Below are 15,734 nucleotides of genomic sequence, written 5' to 3'. Positions count from 1 at the left end.
CAGGAGTTCGTCTTTGGCTAAAGATAGTCTCCTGAGTAACCTTTGTTAAGTTAACCAAGCCTTCCACGGTACTGATAATGAAGACCAGATTTCAAAAGTGTATTGTACTTAAGAAGGGAGAGGTCAAGTACTGGGTTTGATGGCTTTACAGTGTTGGATACATAATAGAGGCTTATTGACTTGATGAATTATGGAGGGAACTTTGAGCTACAATTACTGCAATTAAGGCTGTATGAACAGCTTCCGCACCAATCAAATGACACACGGAGAAGAGCCATTTTTAAAAGTAATTGCATTCATTTTTTGCATAGGTAATAGCATCGCACGGAACAAAATTTCAAAAGCTCAAAGGGATCTACATTGAAATGTCTCTGTCCCAAGGTTTCTGGTAGTACATGCACACTTAAACAAACCAACCATTCATTCTCTGTGGCACAGAATGGACCAAGTGCAGTCTCAGGGTCTCAATGGTAAAGACCTTCTGATCTCAAAAAATGCACGTCATCTACCTCAAGCCAAGAGTGCACTGTCTAGCACTAATGCTCAGAGCTATAGACTCCCTGCTCAAGCGGTCAAAGAGGTGGAGGTTTGTATTTTGGTACCAATAAATCCCAGCATGCAACTCGCTCGCAAGTGAACTAAGCAAGACCTCTGGGGCTTTGTGCTGAGCTCTGTAACCCACTCATCTTCAATCAGCCCCTTGCCCTGCTGGGACCATAGAGTGCCTGGTTCTCTTTGATGCTCAGAAGCTAGCATCCCATGTTCAAGGGTGACTGCTGCAGCCCACTTTTCATCCCTGCCCTTTCATTTGGGGTGAAACCCAGACCACACTGTAAATGGGGGAGCATTGTCGGGACTAAAAAAAAAGAGTTGGAAGAAGTCCTGGTCCTCCCTGAGCCACATGCCGTGGCCTCTGTTTAACTTCCCTGTATTTAAGAGAGGGAACATATCTGACTAGTTAGAAAGCAAGGATGCCATGAGTACGAGACTATCTCCTTCTGAGTTCTCCTGCGGGGGAACAAAGGAAGGGACCCACCTCCTTCAGTCAGCAGCGCCTTAGGACCAAGGACAGAGGCTCTTGCCGAGAACCCCATCAATCCGAACCTGCAGAAAATGGTTACTTTGTTACTGAGTCCTTGAACATCTTTCCTAGCTAGAGTGATGGTTTGACCCTTAAAGAGCGTGGCTGCTCTTCCAGAGGACATGGGTTCTGTTCCCTGCATACACTTGGCAGCAGCCTTCTATAGCATCTGTTCCAGGGAATCTGAACTCCTGGCGCACCAGGCATGCACATGGTACATGTATCTATATGTAGGCAAAACACTCACACACATAAAAGCAAACCTAAAAAGACTAAAAGTAAATAATAAAATAAAATGGTACTGTATGTGCACTCTGAGTTGGCACACTCTGGTGGTACATACATAACCTCGGGAAATACTCTGCACAGGAACTTTTGTTTTCCCTTCTTTGTTGGAGAGTCTTAAATGTATTATTTACTTATCTGGTTTGAAAACACACACACAGTGCCTCACTATGTGGCCTGGCTGGCCTAGTTCTTGTATATAGACCAGTAAACCAGACTCAATCGAGAATCTCCCCATAAGCACACACGTCTACAACTGGAGAAGTCATTTGATCTACCCTTTTTGTTTGGTCCTATGTCCTCATCTTCGGTCCTGTCCTTCATGTGCTCGCAGTTACATCTAGACACAAAGAATAAAAGTGTTCTGAAGCCAACAGGTCCATGTATGTCTGACTCACTCAGGTTGGAGTATCCTCCCACTGTGGGCCTCGCCGGCTTCTGTCCGCGGGTACCCTCTGGTGGCACTAGAACGCAACTACAGTTACGCGAGGGAGTCTTGGAGTGCCGCAGCGCCCCCTGGCGTTAGTCTGGAGAAGTGCCCAGGGCAAAGGAACTGAATTCAGGCAAGAGGTCCAAGCTTAAGAGTGCTTCCTACTCCACGGGAAGTGAGGGGTTCAATTGGGGATTGTTCACGAATGTCTTGAAGTCTAGTGTGCATGCATGTAGGCACGAGCAACTTTATTGTAGCAGGATCCTCAAACTCAGTGTATCTGTTGTGTTGAATGAGTGTGGGATGTGTGAGCCCACCCGTTCACAGGCGCTTATGTTAGTAGTAGGGAGGTCCGCGCCTCCAGTGCAGGGCGGAGTCCTCACAGAGGCGTGAAATTGGTTTGGAGCAAACACATTATGGAAAGCAATTACCAGGGAGAGGTTCTGGGCCCGCGGGACCATCAGCCAGGAGGCTGGGGAGGAAGCTCCCTGGCTTGCAAATGTCTGGATGTCTAACCCCAGGAAGGGTCTTCCTAACGCTGCTTTCTTAAGGAGCTAGGCATGAAGGTAGGCACCCCCTCCATACCACCTTCCTTGTCTTCCCTTCTTGGCTCCTTGAAAAGGAGTCCCACACTCAGTACTCCCCAGATATGGCGCCTCTGAGGTGTCAACTCCTTTGTGGAGCCTTCTCAGCCAATCTCAACCTCCATACTTTGCTCTTTGTATTCTAAGTAGTTCGCATGGGTTCTGCAAATGGCCGCGTGGCTGTATTGATAATTCTCTGAGGGCAGGACCATGTCTCACAGCATTATATTTGTTCCCTTAATCCCGGCAGTCAGGGAGTACAAGATGAACGGTGTGGGAGGGGCACAACCGAAGCACACGCAGAACCTGTAAACAGGATGCATAGAGAGTTGTGCCCCGGGCAATAAGGTCCTCTTGAAAAGGGTTTCAGATTCATGCACTTTTTATTGGTCCATCTGGCCTTTGAACACACCTTCTTTGAGATGTCTGACAGGTTAATCTGGCTAACACAGACCTTTCCAGCTTCCTTATCATAGTAATTAGTACTTTTACCCACCTAGTTGTTCAAGCCAGCAAAACCAAACGTGCGTGAGGCACCTTGGGTGAGTCCAGCATGTAGTAGTCTACCAGAAAGCACTCTCCATCCACCCTAAAACTTCCAAAGCTCGTCTCCCCACCCCCATATTCTCCTCACATCTCAGGGTGGCTGCTATAGCTTCCAACTGGCCTTCTGGATTCTCTATGCTTCTCCTCCTCTAACCAGCCACCTGCAGCCAGGCAGCCTGAGGGACATTGGCCCAGTGACTCTTGTCTCCTCACATTCTTCCATGCTGGCCCCGCCTTGTCATCCAGATCTCAGGTTAAATGCCAACCTCTGTCACTGAATCCAAAATAACTCCGCTGCTGTTGAATAACTGTTTGCGCCTGTCTCTGCACTTTCTACTATGTGTGACCTTTTCTTGTGTGCCTAGTATCTTCAGCACAGGAGTGGGGGACAGAAGGGTGTCCCCTGCAGCCATGTGCTTGCCCAGCCTGGAGCACAAGAGACAGGTATGGGCAAATAAATGAACGTGAGACATCCTCCAAAACTTCTAACCTCAGGGCTGAGACAGCATCTCCAGAGAGACCAGCCCAGGATGGCGAAGCATCTTCTGCAATGCGTTCCCTTTACCTTAGGATCTTCTGACCTCAGCCTTTCTCTTTGCAAGGTGTGGGCACCAGACATCCGGGCTTTTCCACGGTTAAGGGTGCAGAAAATCTCTGGGCCCTCTGGCCTCTCGCCAGTCTCTTGCACTTGAAGCCCAAGCTGGCTGGTCTGTCCAAAGTTATGGTAAAGTTCGGAGGTCAGTCCACCCACCTCCACTCCACTTGCCTCTACGGCCTTCTTGCCCCACCTCCAAGTCCCGCCCCTCAGAGTCTGGCTATCTGTAGCTGGCTGAGAAGCGCTCTGAATCCTGGGAACTTGAGTCCAGGGACCCTTGACATCGAAGACCATTGGTGCTCTGCAGGTGGGTTGCCCCGCCCACTGCCGGCTGCTGCCTCCAGCTTGTGGCATCTTGGTACAGCAGTGTGAGCCGCTCCAACTCTACCGTCTTCCAGACAAGGAAACTTGAGTCTAGGCTAGAGACTTTTGTTCCACATGAAGCTAATGGCAGAGGGTAAGACCCAGATCTGGTGACAGGTCCGCACTCTTGACACCACAAAGCTACATTTAAAGAAGTGGATTAAAATTGCTGGAAATGATGGTTCAGAAGTTAAGAGGACCTAGGTTCAGTTCCCAGCACCCATATGGCAGCTCACAACCATCTGTAACTCCAGTTCCAGGGGGTTCTACTCTCTCTTCTGGCCTCCAGGGGCATGAGACATGACAGTATGCACACACGTATATTCAGGTAAAACACCCTTATATTGAAAAAAATAAATAAAGCAGATTAAAACGAACAAGAGCCAGATGTGCATTGAGCGATGTTCCCTGACCTACAGGTAACATGGGCAGTGGGAAGACATGGTTGTTTTCCTAAACCTGGGCCCCTGGTACTCACCCAAGTCATGGTTACTTTCTCTCCCACGTCCATGAGCCCTTTCTCAGGGGCTCTCCCATCTCCAGTGCCTGGCCACCAGCTTCCCTTTACCCACAACTCTGCCTTGCCCACCCTGCAGGCTATTCTGACAAACTCTTACTCTAGAGGCTATTGACCTTTGCAGTGAGGAGAGGGGCAGGTTGGCCTGGAACCCGCTGCTGCTGAAGCAAGAGGTGAAGCATCTTGCACAAGGGATAGCCTATCCTGATTCTGTGTGAGGGAGTCACATCAGGGCAGATGGAGGCTTGTTGGAGGCAGTACCAAATCACACAACCTGCATACTTTTTTTTTTTTTTCCGTCTCACCATGTAGAACAATCTGGCCACTCTCCATCCTCCTGCCTCTGTCTCCCAGGGCTAAGATAACACCTGCTCCATTGTTCTGTGCTTCAACCTAGAGGTTCCCAGTGCACACACAGGTTTGCACAGGTGCCCTCTCTGCATCACTATCAGTTGGCTGCTGATCGGGCTGACTGTTGATCTGGCCTCTTCCCTCAATTGTGCATCAAAGCATCCACGCCTGACTCAAAGGTAGACCTTGTGCTGGGATTGACCCGTCTTGAGTCATTCATTGCCGAGAGGTGCTTCTTGGGGAGTCTGTGTCGTTCACAAGGCAGTGCACATCTGGAAGGAGAGACAGGCATCAAAGAACTTGTGTGGCCACGGAAGCAGCTGGTTCAGGCCAGAACCATCCAACAACCCTCCTGCCTCCTGCTAACCCTCTGCCCACGAGCATGGCGGCTGCCTCCGGAAACCGGAGCTCACCTAGTAGAGCAGATCCTCAAAGTCCAGTTGCAGGTAGCTGAGCAGGCGCGGTGGTAAGGGAAGACGGGGTAGTGCGTGGGGCAGGCAGCCCTCCAGGTGACTGCGGAGCGCACAGCGGCAGAGGTGCTGCAGGGACCTGGGCTGCCTCACCAAAGCAAAGAGAGAAGAGTAGAATCCACAGTGCTTCTGGAGACAGGAGGAGAGGACTCAGTGAGGAGAGCCTGGGGAAGCCGCCACACGCTTCTAACAGGACCAGGAAGGTGAGCATTGGGAGCATCTCCAAGAACCTCATACAAACCCTCGGAACTCACTCCAAAGGTATTTTTCTAGATAAGAGTGGGCTGTTGGGTAATTTCTATAGAGGACAGACAACACTTCCTGCACAAGGAATATTGTCTTTCAGGGTCTAGCTGAGTGATGGGCTCAGGGTCCTGGATGCTGACCTGTAGAATCTCAGATGGCACCAAGCTCTTGGCCTCCTCAGGAAGTTGAACGACATGGTATGTGTTCATCAGGACCTCGATGGTCCGTGGGGACATGCACCAGCGATCCAGCACCTGCAAGAGGAAGAGACTTGTTAGAGCATCCTGACAGGCCATGTGGGGTAACTGGATAACTGGAGCTATAGGGACAAATTTTCTCCCACAAATATGCTGCAGATCTAATAGCTGAGATGTATAAAACCTCAATTGAGAATTAGGTTTTATTTACTTGATTCTGTTCTTTTATTTCATTTGCTTACTTATTTTTAAAGATTGCTTTTTTTTAGTTTAAGTTTATTTATGTGTATGTGAGTTTTGCTTGTCTGTGCACTTTATGTGTGCAGTGCCCATGAAGGCCAGAAGAGGGCGTTAGATTCCCTGGAGCTGGAGTTCAAGATGGTTATGAGATGGTTTTGAGTCCCAGCATCCACATTGCTATGGTCCTCTGGAACCCAGGACTGGAAGAGCAGCAAGTGCTTTAAACTCCCAAGCCTTCTCTCCAACCCTCAATAAATAAGGAAAGAAGATCTAAACTCACATTGATCTACCTGCCTTTACCTCCCAAGCACTATATTTAAAGATGTCTCTATGTGTCTGTATGTGTATACTAGTTTGTGGGTGCCTGCAGAAGTGAGGGGAGAAAGTCAGATCCCAGGAGCCAGATTTACAGGCTACTGTGAATTTAATCCTTATAGGCTGGGATCACAGACCTGCATCCTTATGCTTGGTCTGGAAGCAGGATGTTTGCAGATTCAACCAAGTCGACGGTCATTAGGATGGTCTCTATCCAATATGACAGTTATTCATATATGAAGAACAGGACCTATATATACCTTAGTAATTTGTCTAAGACCCTGGTTCAATCTCCAGTACCATATAAATTGGATGTAATGCCCATAATCCCAGGAATCAAAAGCAGAAAAGGGGGAAAGTCAAAAGCTCAAGGCCATCCTCAGATATATCTCAAGTTCCAGTCCTGTCAAAGCTAGGGTGTCACCATAAGGTGTCAAAGCGATTCCTTGGACACAAGCCAAGGAGCCCCAGGGAATCACCGAAGCTGGGAAGAGGTGTATAGCATACCTCCCAGAAGAAAACAGCCTTGCCAGCGCCTCTATTTCTAGCTCCAGACCTCAAAACGGGGAGGGAAAGGCTTGTGTGGCTATAAGCTCTTAGCCTGTGGTACTTGGGTGGAGGGGCACCAGAAAATTAACAACTGTATTTTTAGTTCACATAGCTTGTGCCAGATCCTTTTCCAAGCACTTCACAGGCACAGATCCTTAGTCCTCATCTCTAATAGACATGGACTGCTCTTTTCTTCAACTCAGGGAAGCTGAGGCACTGAACGTTTAGAAACTGACAGTTCCAGCAGCTCCTTGCTCCCACTCGCCAGGGCTCTCTGTCCTGGGTTTTCCTGCTGACTAAAGAGTGACCTGGCTGTGGGCTCTTGAGCAGATTAAAAAGATCAGAACTGGGGCTGAGGATACAGCTCATGTGATAGAGTTTGCCTGGCATTCCTGAAGCCTTTGGTTGAACTCTAAGTGCTATAGAAACTCGGTATGGGTCTCAGGTCAGTCACCATAGCTTGTCTGGGCTACCTGAGACCTTTAGAGACCCTTCTCATAAAAACAAAAGCCCTCCCTGGAACGATGCCTCAGTGGTCAAGAGCACTTGCTGCTCTTAAAGAGGACCTATCATCTACATGGCCGCTCACTGCCATTTTAACTACAGTCCCAAGGAATCCAATGCCCTCTTCTGGCTTCTGTAGATACTAGACATGTATGTGTTTCACAGGTGTACCTGAAGGCAAAATATTGATCCACGTAAGAATGTTTTACGTTAAAAAAAATCATGCATGCCTTTAACCCCGGCACCCAGAGGCAATGAAACTGCGGTGTGCTGTGTCTCCGGGGAGCATCTCCATACACAACCTGCACCCACCCCATCATAGGCACCACTGCACACACCAGGAATCTGGAAAACCCTGCTTCCCAGGTGAATGCCCGTGGGTAGTGGAGCGGGTGGAAGGATCTCACCCTGACACAGAGGCTCCTGAAGCCAGCCAGAACTTATGTGCCCAGGGCTGCATTTCTCACCCTGTCTCTGAACACTGTTTGTCAGAGCTGTGTCAGCCCAGTCTGTCTGGGCCACTCCATGACATCTCTGCTGGGAATGCCTGCTCTGTTCCTTCCCTCTCCCCAGGGAGTCCCTTGCTAAGCCTGACCTCCAGGAAGTTCAGGCAGTCCTCACTGGGGCTGTGCCAGCTAGCCTTGTCTTCACCCCTTATATTAGTGAGGTTCCTGACAACTTAGCATGAGCTTTCTTATCCATCAGCTTCATTCTAGAACACTAGCCAACACACCCTGAGCACTGTGCATAGGCCCCGGCCTGTTCTAAGTCACACGTGTGAACTGTATTTCAAATACTAACCCTCGGATACAGGAGACCCTGTTTTACAAATGAGGATGCAGGCACAGGAAGATTAAACAACTTACACACACACACACACACACACACACACACACACACACACACACACAGGGCATCAGAGCCTAATCTTTACGTTCTTTCTTTTCTTTTCTTTTCTTTTTTCTTTTTTAAAATTTTCTAAGAAGACAGGGTTTCTCTGTGTAGCCCTGGAGTTTGCTTTGTAGACCAGGCTGGCCTCAAACTCAGAGATCCACCTGCCTCTACCTCCCCAGTGCTGGGATTAAAGGCTGCACCATCACTGCCCGACAGAGCCTACTCTTTTCGTGGTCATTGGGCTTGCAGGCTATGGTCAGGCTGGGCAACCTGGTGGTGTTCACTGTCTGGTAGGCACTGGCCCTCTCTGTAATGCTACCTTCCCATCTCCCTCAGCAGAGGCCACACGTCATGCTAGGAACTTGGGAGCCAAAGACTTTCAGAGACTGCCTGACAGCCAGCCACAGGAACAGTGTCAGAGCCTGACCCCCATCTGGTCTTTTTAGCATCAAGCCCAATGCATCAGGTTTCTGGAGAACTGCTGAGCCTGGTTTGCCACATGGGTGAGTCTCAGAGTTGTCCTTGCTGGGAGGTTGGGACTCTAGCCAAGGCTAGAGGGGCTGCAGATTGTGAGAAAGGGTCAAATGGTGTCCTTTACTCTGTCCCTTTCCCCCAAGACAGCTAAAGGCCACAGCAGGCTGGCCCAGGGGCAGAGGTGGTAGGGGTCCTGGGATGTCTATCTGCTCTACCAGGTTCTCTTCCTGCCCTGCCTGGCGGGGAAATCATTAGCTGTCAGTACCGCAGTCAGATTACAGGGAATTGCTCGTCTCCTAATTATCTGGTGTTAATAGGAGATTAATTAGTGTTAATTGTTGATTTTCTTGTATTTTCCCAAAGGGGAGACCAATCTGCCGAACTCTCGGGCTGTTTAATTATTTGGTCTTGCTTAGGAATCCAGACAGATGCTGCTAAGTTTCTGAGCAAAAGGGAGAGTCAGGGACAAGAGAGATGGCTGGGAGAAGGGGCCTGGGCTAGCAGGGACCTGCCCAGAGCCATTACCCTTTCAGAAGACCAATTTAGCTTTGACATATCCCCTTGGAGAACAACTGTCGTCACTCCAGGCCTAGAAGCCTCTATGTTATGATGAAATTCAACTCAGCATGGGACAAGGACGCCCTAGCAGAATATCTCAAGTAGAACTCACGTTGGCGAAGTTCATTAAGATTGAAACAGGGAGATGACCGTCAAAAGTATGTTCAGAGAGTAGTGACAGCTAGTGGGGGTGGGGAGCTAGGGCCCCAAACTTTCAGGAAGCAAGGTTGTGTTCCTTCCTAGATGCCCAGAGACCTTGAGCCTTGGAGAGTAGATTCAAGCTCTGCCCTCAGCGAGGCTCGCCCATGTGCAGGGCAGATCTCTTCAAACTCTACCTTCCTTAGCTCAGGGCCTGAAGAAGGCCCCTAAGCCCTCACTGCTTCCCTCATTGGTCCTGGAGCTGTCTTTCTGATCCTCTGTAACTGACCCACTACCCTCAGTGTGCACTTTCCTCAAGTGCATTCACACACTTGTGTATACACACACACACACACACCTGTTTACACTCACTGCTGTATCCCTTCCCTTACTTTTGATTACTTGTAGTGTGGAAGAAGAAACCCATCTGTCTGTTCAAGTACTCCAAGCTGCTTTGAGATACAAAGCCTTCACCCTGCCCCATGGCCCCTGTACCTTGGGGAGTGCCCCTGGCCAGACTCGGACGGCACCGTGATTGAGTAGATCTCGAACCATGTGCTCGGGGCTGTGGGCTAGCGCTGTAGTTGGACCAAGCAGAGCACAGTGCAGAGGCGTGTGTCCCCCATAGTCCATAGCATTAGCACTGACACCACAGGACAGGAGCAGCTGTACAACGGCTGAGTGTCCGTGGCGACAGGCCAGGTGCAGGGGCCGCTGCTTATCCTGGTTGGCAGCATCCGCATCTGCCCCCACCGACAGCAGCAAACTGCACAGTTGAAAACAGCGGCTGGTGGTGGCCTCAGCATCCACTGGGGATTGACAGCGGGTGTCACAGGCAGTCAGCAGTGGCGTCCAACCTTCGGAATTTCGGACATCAGGACATGCACCCCATCTCAGAAGCAGATCTGCTAGTTCCACGTGACCCAGCCGGGCAGCTATGTGCAAAGGGGTCTCCTCCTCATCTTCAGACCGACCATCCACTTGTGCCCCAAACTTCAGGAGCAACTCTACACACCTAATCAGGGAGAGACAGTGGGTGAGAACAGTGTGACACTACTGCTGGTCTGAGCACAGCTAACACTCTGAACTCTGCGGACCTCATGACCCTGCAGCCTCCTGTTATGCAGGCTCTCCCATAAACACGAGGTAAATCCACTGGGGAGCCTCTGTGCTCACTCTCAAACTACTACTGAACTCAGATGATCCTCTGGCCTCTCACCCAAAGTTCTGGGATGACAGGCACCAACCATTACAGCCCATAGCAACAGCTTTCCGGGCTTTGTTTTAAAAGATTTTTATTCTTTTTAAAAATCTTTCTCCCGGTCTCTCTGTCTCTCTATCTCTGTCTCTGTCTCTGTCTCTGTCTCTCTCTCTCTCTCTCTCTCTCTCTCTGTGTGTGTGTGTGTGTGTGTACACGTGTTCAGAGGCCTTAGAGGCCTAAGATCCCCTGAAGCTGCCGTTATGGGCAGTTGATATGGATGCTGAGTTCTGTAAGAGCCGAATGCACCCTTAACTACTGAGCCACCTCTTCAGCCCCAACGCAGTGGCCTTAAAAACAAACTGAGGGGCTGGAGTTAGGAGCACTGGCTGCTCTTTCAGATTATGATGGTTTACAAACATCCAAACTCCAGTCCTGGGAGATCCTATAGCCTTTCCTGACCTTCCTTAGGGACCAGGTGCACACAACACACACACAGACACACACACACACACACACACACACACACACACAGACACACACACATGCAAAAACATTCCATACACATAAAATAAACTAAATCATTAACGAACAAAAACAAAACTTCCACAGCCCTGAGTTCTCTCTGCTGGAATCATCCCTCCCATCCTCATAAGAGTGCCCGTCACAAGCAGTTACCGTGTGGTTGGAACACGATCCTCTGAGAGCCAGCCTCAGTCCCTGGTACTCTCATTAATTTCACAACTCACAGGTCACCAAGGCTGCAAGGACTGAGGGTCTTTCCCAGGTTTAGACACTAGCCAGAGATGCAGGGGATGGAGCTCAGCAAAAGAGCGCTGCTCCTCTGAAAGACCCTTGTTTGGTTCCCCGTATCCACGTTACACCACCACGCCTGGCATGAAAACTTTTGTATTATACATATTTTACTGCAATCACCTGTTTGTTTTGTTCGGTACGGCTTCTGGGAAACTTAAAGTTATATGCACGATTTACTTGTTCTCTCTTTTTCTCTCTGTGTTTTTGAGACAGGGTTTGACCTGAAGCTTGTTACAAAGCCTGCCCTGTCCTAAAAGTCACTCTGTAGCCGTGGATGACCTTGAACCCCAGATCCTTCTGCCTTCACGCCCCTGTAGGATCACAGGTGTATGCGGCATGTGCCAGTACACAGCAGTATAAAACATGTCTTCCCTGTAAGGTGACTAACCGAGTTGTGGCGAACTCACTGGCAGTGAGTGAGCTTAGCAAGGGTACAAGGTCTTTAGGAGGGACCAAAGAGAAATGGCTCGCCCTTTGCAAGGCACACAGTCACGGAGCCTGCGACTGTGTTCATGGGGTTTCCAAGGCCCTTCTGCTCAGATTCTCTTGTGATCACAAAGTAGTGACTGGAGTCTCATCATCTTGGGGCCTGGATCACTGGTCATAATAACAGGTCACGCAAAGAAATATTTCCCTATAGAAGATCGATCACAGACACACATTCATGTGTCAATCAGTTTCTTGATGAGCTGAAATTCATTCTCCTGTTGTGCTATGTTTAGGGTGGGACCCTGGGCTCTGGGAAGACAATGTAAGCACTTCACCCCTGAGCCACATTCCCAGTCCTATGCAGTCATGGATGATGGTAAACTCCTACCCACCCTGTCCCCACCTCTCAGATGTTGGTATTACAAGCCTTCGGTACCAGGCCTGGTTCTATTCTTGAGCCTGTGGATGTGAACGCACCCCGATGATACAGGAATCCAACCTGCTACCCTACCCACTGGGACTTAGTCCTTTATAGTCTGGGCTATAGGACAGCAGCAGGCTCCCTGGGGTCAGGACCACACTTAGCACATGTGTGGAACACCAGTGAGCACCGGAAGCATTACAACAGCATAGCAATACCATCTTCTCTCCACCATGGAGCTGGCCGGGACCAGTGGCTGAATGTCTTGGAAGTGACTACATACTGACGCCACCATCCCAGCCTGTCCCTTTGAGAGTGGATTCAGGATAAGAGGTCACTCACTCAAGGATACCAGGCCCCCGGCAGAGATGCAAAGGACGTTTGCCATCCTGGTCAGGGGTGTTGGGGTCTGCTCCAGCCACCAACAGCACATGGACGCAGGCAGCATGACCTGCAGCGCAGGCCTCATGCAGGGCAGTGCGGCCCCCGGGGGCACTGTCCGGCTTTGCTCGACGCCTCAGCAGCAACCGAAGAACCTCAGTGTGGCCACGGCTGGCTGCCACATGCAGGGGAGTGGTCAGCTCCTCTTCATATGTCAGAGACCAGAGTCCTAAAAAGAGAGGAGCAAAGGCCTCAGATCCCAAGGGATAGTAAAGAGCTGTCAGTCAAGGGGTTCACTCTGGCAGAGGCGGAATGAAGGGACCCGGAACTCGGTGCGCAGCCCTCCCTTCTCCCATTTAGACCCTTCCACGCCCCAGCCCGTACTCAGAGCACGGATGTTGAAGCGGTAATCTCTCCATCGTTCTGGGTCGCTGGTATCAAAGATGGAGTCAGGAGCCAGACCAGTGCTGGAGTCCGAGAGGATTCGAGAGACAGAGCCCACATCCCCAACAAGTACTGCCTGCCAGAAGGCAAGGGCAGGTCCCGAAGCCGTGCGGATGATGATAGGTCCCAGGCCAGGCTCAGGGTGCTCTTCAGACCCTCTGTCAGACTTCTCCACCAGCCTGGCACAGAGGCTGTATCTGTCACCCTGAGGCTCCCCCTGATCCCTGCACTCCTCTGGGGACCAACTCATGAGCATATGGGGAAAGGGACTGTTGTCAGAAGGGAAGAGGAAAATACTACAAGCGGAGAGAACAAAAGGAGGGACCCATAGGCAGAGGGGGCAGAGGTCCTATGTCCCCTGCTGCAGCCCGATCTAGCCACGATGTCCAACAGGAGCTATTCTGGGCTCCACATGACTTCTGACTTCTATCTTGGGCCAAGGGCTAGGTTGTTGGGAAAATTTGGTGCGGAGGCAGCAGCTAGGGACTTCAACTTGCCCTCATTCTCTGGGACCTCTGTTCCTGAGACGGCCAGCCCAGTTCCCATCTCAGGCTTTCTCACCCCTCTGGTGGCTGCTCCAGCGAGGCTCAGCTGTCCGGCTCTCCAGCAGCAGATCAGCTGTGCTGTGAGGGGGGAACAGGTCCTGCAGCCTTGCCAGGTCCCCGGTGTACAGTGCATTTTGCAGAGCCATGTCACGGCACAGCAGTGGTGACGACCTAGGGGTCCTCCGGGCTGGGAAGGTCTGAGATCTCCAGATCTGGCAGGTAGGGGCAGAAGAAAAGCATTCCAGATTGTGTCTCCTGTAGGGAGGGGAGCGTCTTCCCCCAGGCATGGCTGCTTTCTAGGAGAGGGAGCCAAAGAAGCAAGACTTGAGCCGCTAAAGTTGAACTGTGCAGGCAGTGCTGGGCCCCAGCCAAGAGAAGCCCAGTGTGGGAGGAGCAAGAGAAGGGCAGGCCAGCTGTAAATAGCATCGGGCTGTCGGTACCTAGATGAAATGCTCCTTCTGGGGAGAGGGGAGACAGGAGCCAAACAGAGTGGTGAGGAAGGAAGCAACAGTTTCACTTGGGAATGGAATGACAGAGCTGTCCACACCATTGCTCCACAGACAGGAAAACATTCCAGAGAAGGAAAGGGTGTGCCTAGGGACACACAGATAACTTGCCCCAGACCAGGACTGGAGCCAGGATCCTAAGCTACTTCTGCCACTGTTTCTATCACCAAGTCAGCTCCACGTGCCTACATCTGTGACCTCGAGAGAGGCCACTGATTCCTGAAATGCAACCTTCTGCTCCTAAACCCAGAAGAACCTGGTAGAGATAAGCATCAGAGACTTGGTATGAGATATCAGCAGGGGGTCTCTCTGGAAGCTGACCTCTGTCCAGAAAAGCAGGGCTCAGTCCTCAGACAGCAACAGAATCACTCCTGTGTCCACTAGGTGCTGACCTGCTCTGGTTCTCAATGTTCATCTTAGGTGCTGCTCCCTATTCCCATCCCAGGAACCAATGCCCTGGCCATCCTAAGCTCTGACCTCCCATCCATTCTTGGTGAAAACCTCCCCTCCGAATCTCAGGTTCCAGCTTCACTCCCTGGATGACCCCAGTGTCTTTAGAAGGCACCTCCATCCCTCCATAACTGAGTGTCTTTGCTGGAGGTGATGAGGAAGCCTTTCTGGCTACTCAGCACTATAAGAGGGAGACTGCTTTTGTTGAGGAAGGTGTGGATAAAGGCAAAAGAATGGAGAGAAAGGTGAAGTGAAACCTTTCTCAGCTCCATTGCATCTGCCTGTTCTGGGTTGCTCTAGCCTTGGGCTCTCACCTAGTCTGGCTCACACTGATTATTTTTTCAAAGATTTACATATTTTTATGTATATTAGTGCACTGTAGCTCTCTTCAGACACACTAGAAGAGGGCATCAGATTCCCTGGTTGCTGGGATTTGAACTCAGGACTTCTGGAAGAGCAGTCAGTGCTCTTAACCACTGAGCCATCTCTCCAGCTTCACACTGACTCTTGGCCATGGGCATTGATTGACTTTTCTCATACCCTCCTCACAAGAGTGGCATGTCTGCCTTCTGAATGAAAAGAAAAAGTGTCTTCTTTAGCCCTTGCTGTCCTCTGTCTCCCACCCACTTTGTAGGAAAAAGGTTGTAAGAGTTGCTTTTTCTCCACACAATGACAAAATGAAAAACAAAAACAAAGAACAAACAAACAAAACCCTTAAACAAATTTGACATAAACAACTCAAAGAATGAAGGGTTTATTTTGGCTCCCAGTTCAAGGGAACGCAGTCCCTGATGTTGGGGCAGGCACGGCAGCAGGCGTGTGAGTGAAGAGTACGCAGTCCCAGCTTACTGTCTCTCTTGCATTCTAGATCCCATCCAATGAAATGGTTCCACCCACATTTAGGGCAGTTCTTCCCACCACAATCTGCAAATTTCTTCCCAGATATACCCAGAGATTTGTCTCCAAGGTGATTCTAGACACTTTCAGGTGTCAGTCAATATTAACCATGAACCATCACAGAGAGAAAAACAACTTAGGGGCACTGCCTCTACCATCCTTGTGGTCCACCATGGCCCCTCTAGCTCTCTATGCATCTCTATGGCCCCACCTCCATCACTCCCTCACCCTGTAAATGTTTTAGCTGCATAACTGAGTCCCAGATCGGGAAGAGCCTTAGAGGCTGTTCTGTCCAACGTCTCCTCACTTC

General features: G+C 50.3%; 1 protein-coding gene across 3 annotated transcripts; it reads right to left on the bottom strand.

Annotated features, from left to right (window-relative positions):
* Nucleotides 1-4,207: 4,207 nt before the first annotated feature.
* Nucleotides 4,208-13,858, bottom strand: ASB10 (ankyrin repeat and SOCS box containing 10; the record flags this gene model as incomplete). 3 transcript variants are annotated; one of them, XM_080936424.1, is made up of 6 exons in its annotated part: nt 4,208-5,024; nt 5,166-5,351; nt 5,609-5,722; nt 9,833-10,352; nt 12,544-12,811; nt 13,588-13,858. In XM_080936424.1, 5 exons carry the CDS (start codon nt 13,856-13,858, stop codon nt 5,166-5,168), a joined length of 1,359 nt encoding a protein of 452 aa, XP_080792550.1. In that variant the 3' UTR covers nt 4,208-5,024. The 3 variants fall into 3 exon arrangements, with proteins under 3 accessions (XP_080792550.1, XP_080792551.1, XP_080792549.1); XM_080936425.1 differs by lacking the exon at nt 13,588-13,858 and adding an exon at nt 12,967-13,521 and having other exon boundaries at nt 5,166-5,306; XM_080936423.1 differs by lacking the exon at nt 13,588-13,858 and adding an exon at nt 12,967-13,518.
* Between the last annotated feature and the right edge of the window lie 1,876 nt (nt 13,859-15,734).

The sequence above is a fragment of the Micromys minutus genome (genome assembly GCF_963924665.1).
Source record: "Micromys minutus genome assembly, chromosome: 23".
In the NCBI taxonomy this organism is placed as follows: Eukaryota; Metazoa; Chordata; class Mammalia; order Rodentia; family Muridae; genus Micromys; species Micromys minutus.
This window is presented reverse-complemented; position numbering and strand designations above follow the sequence as displayed.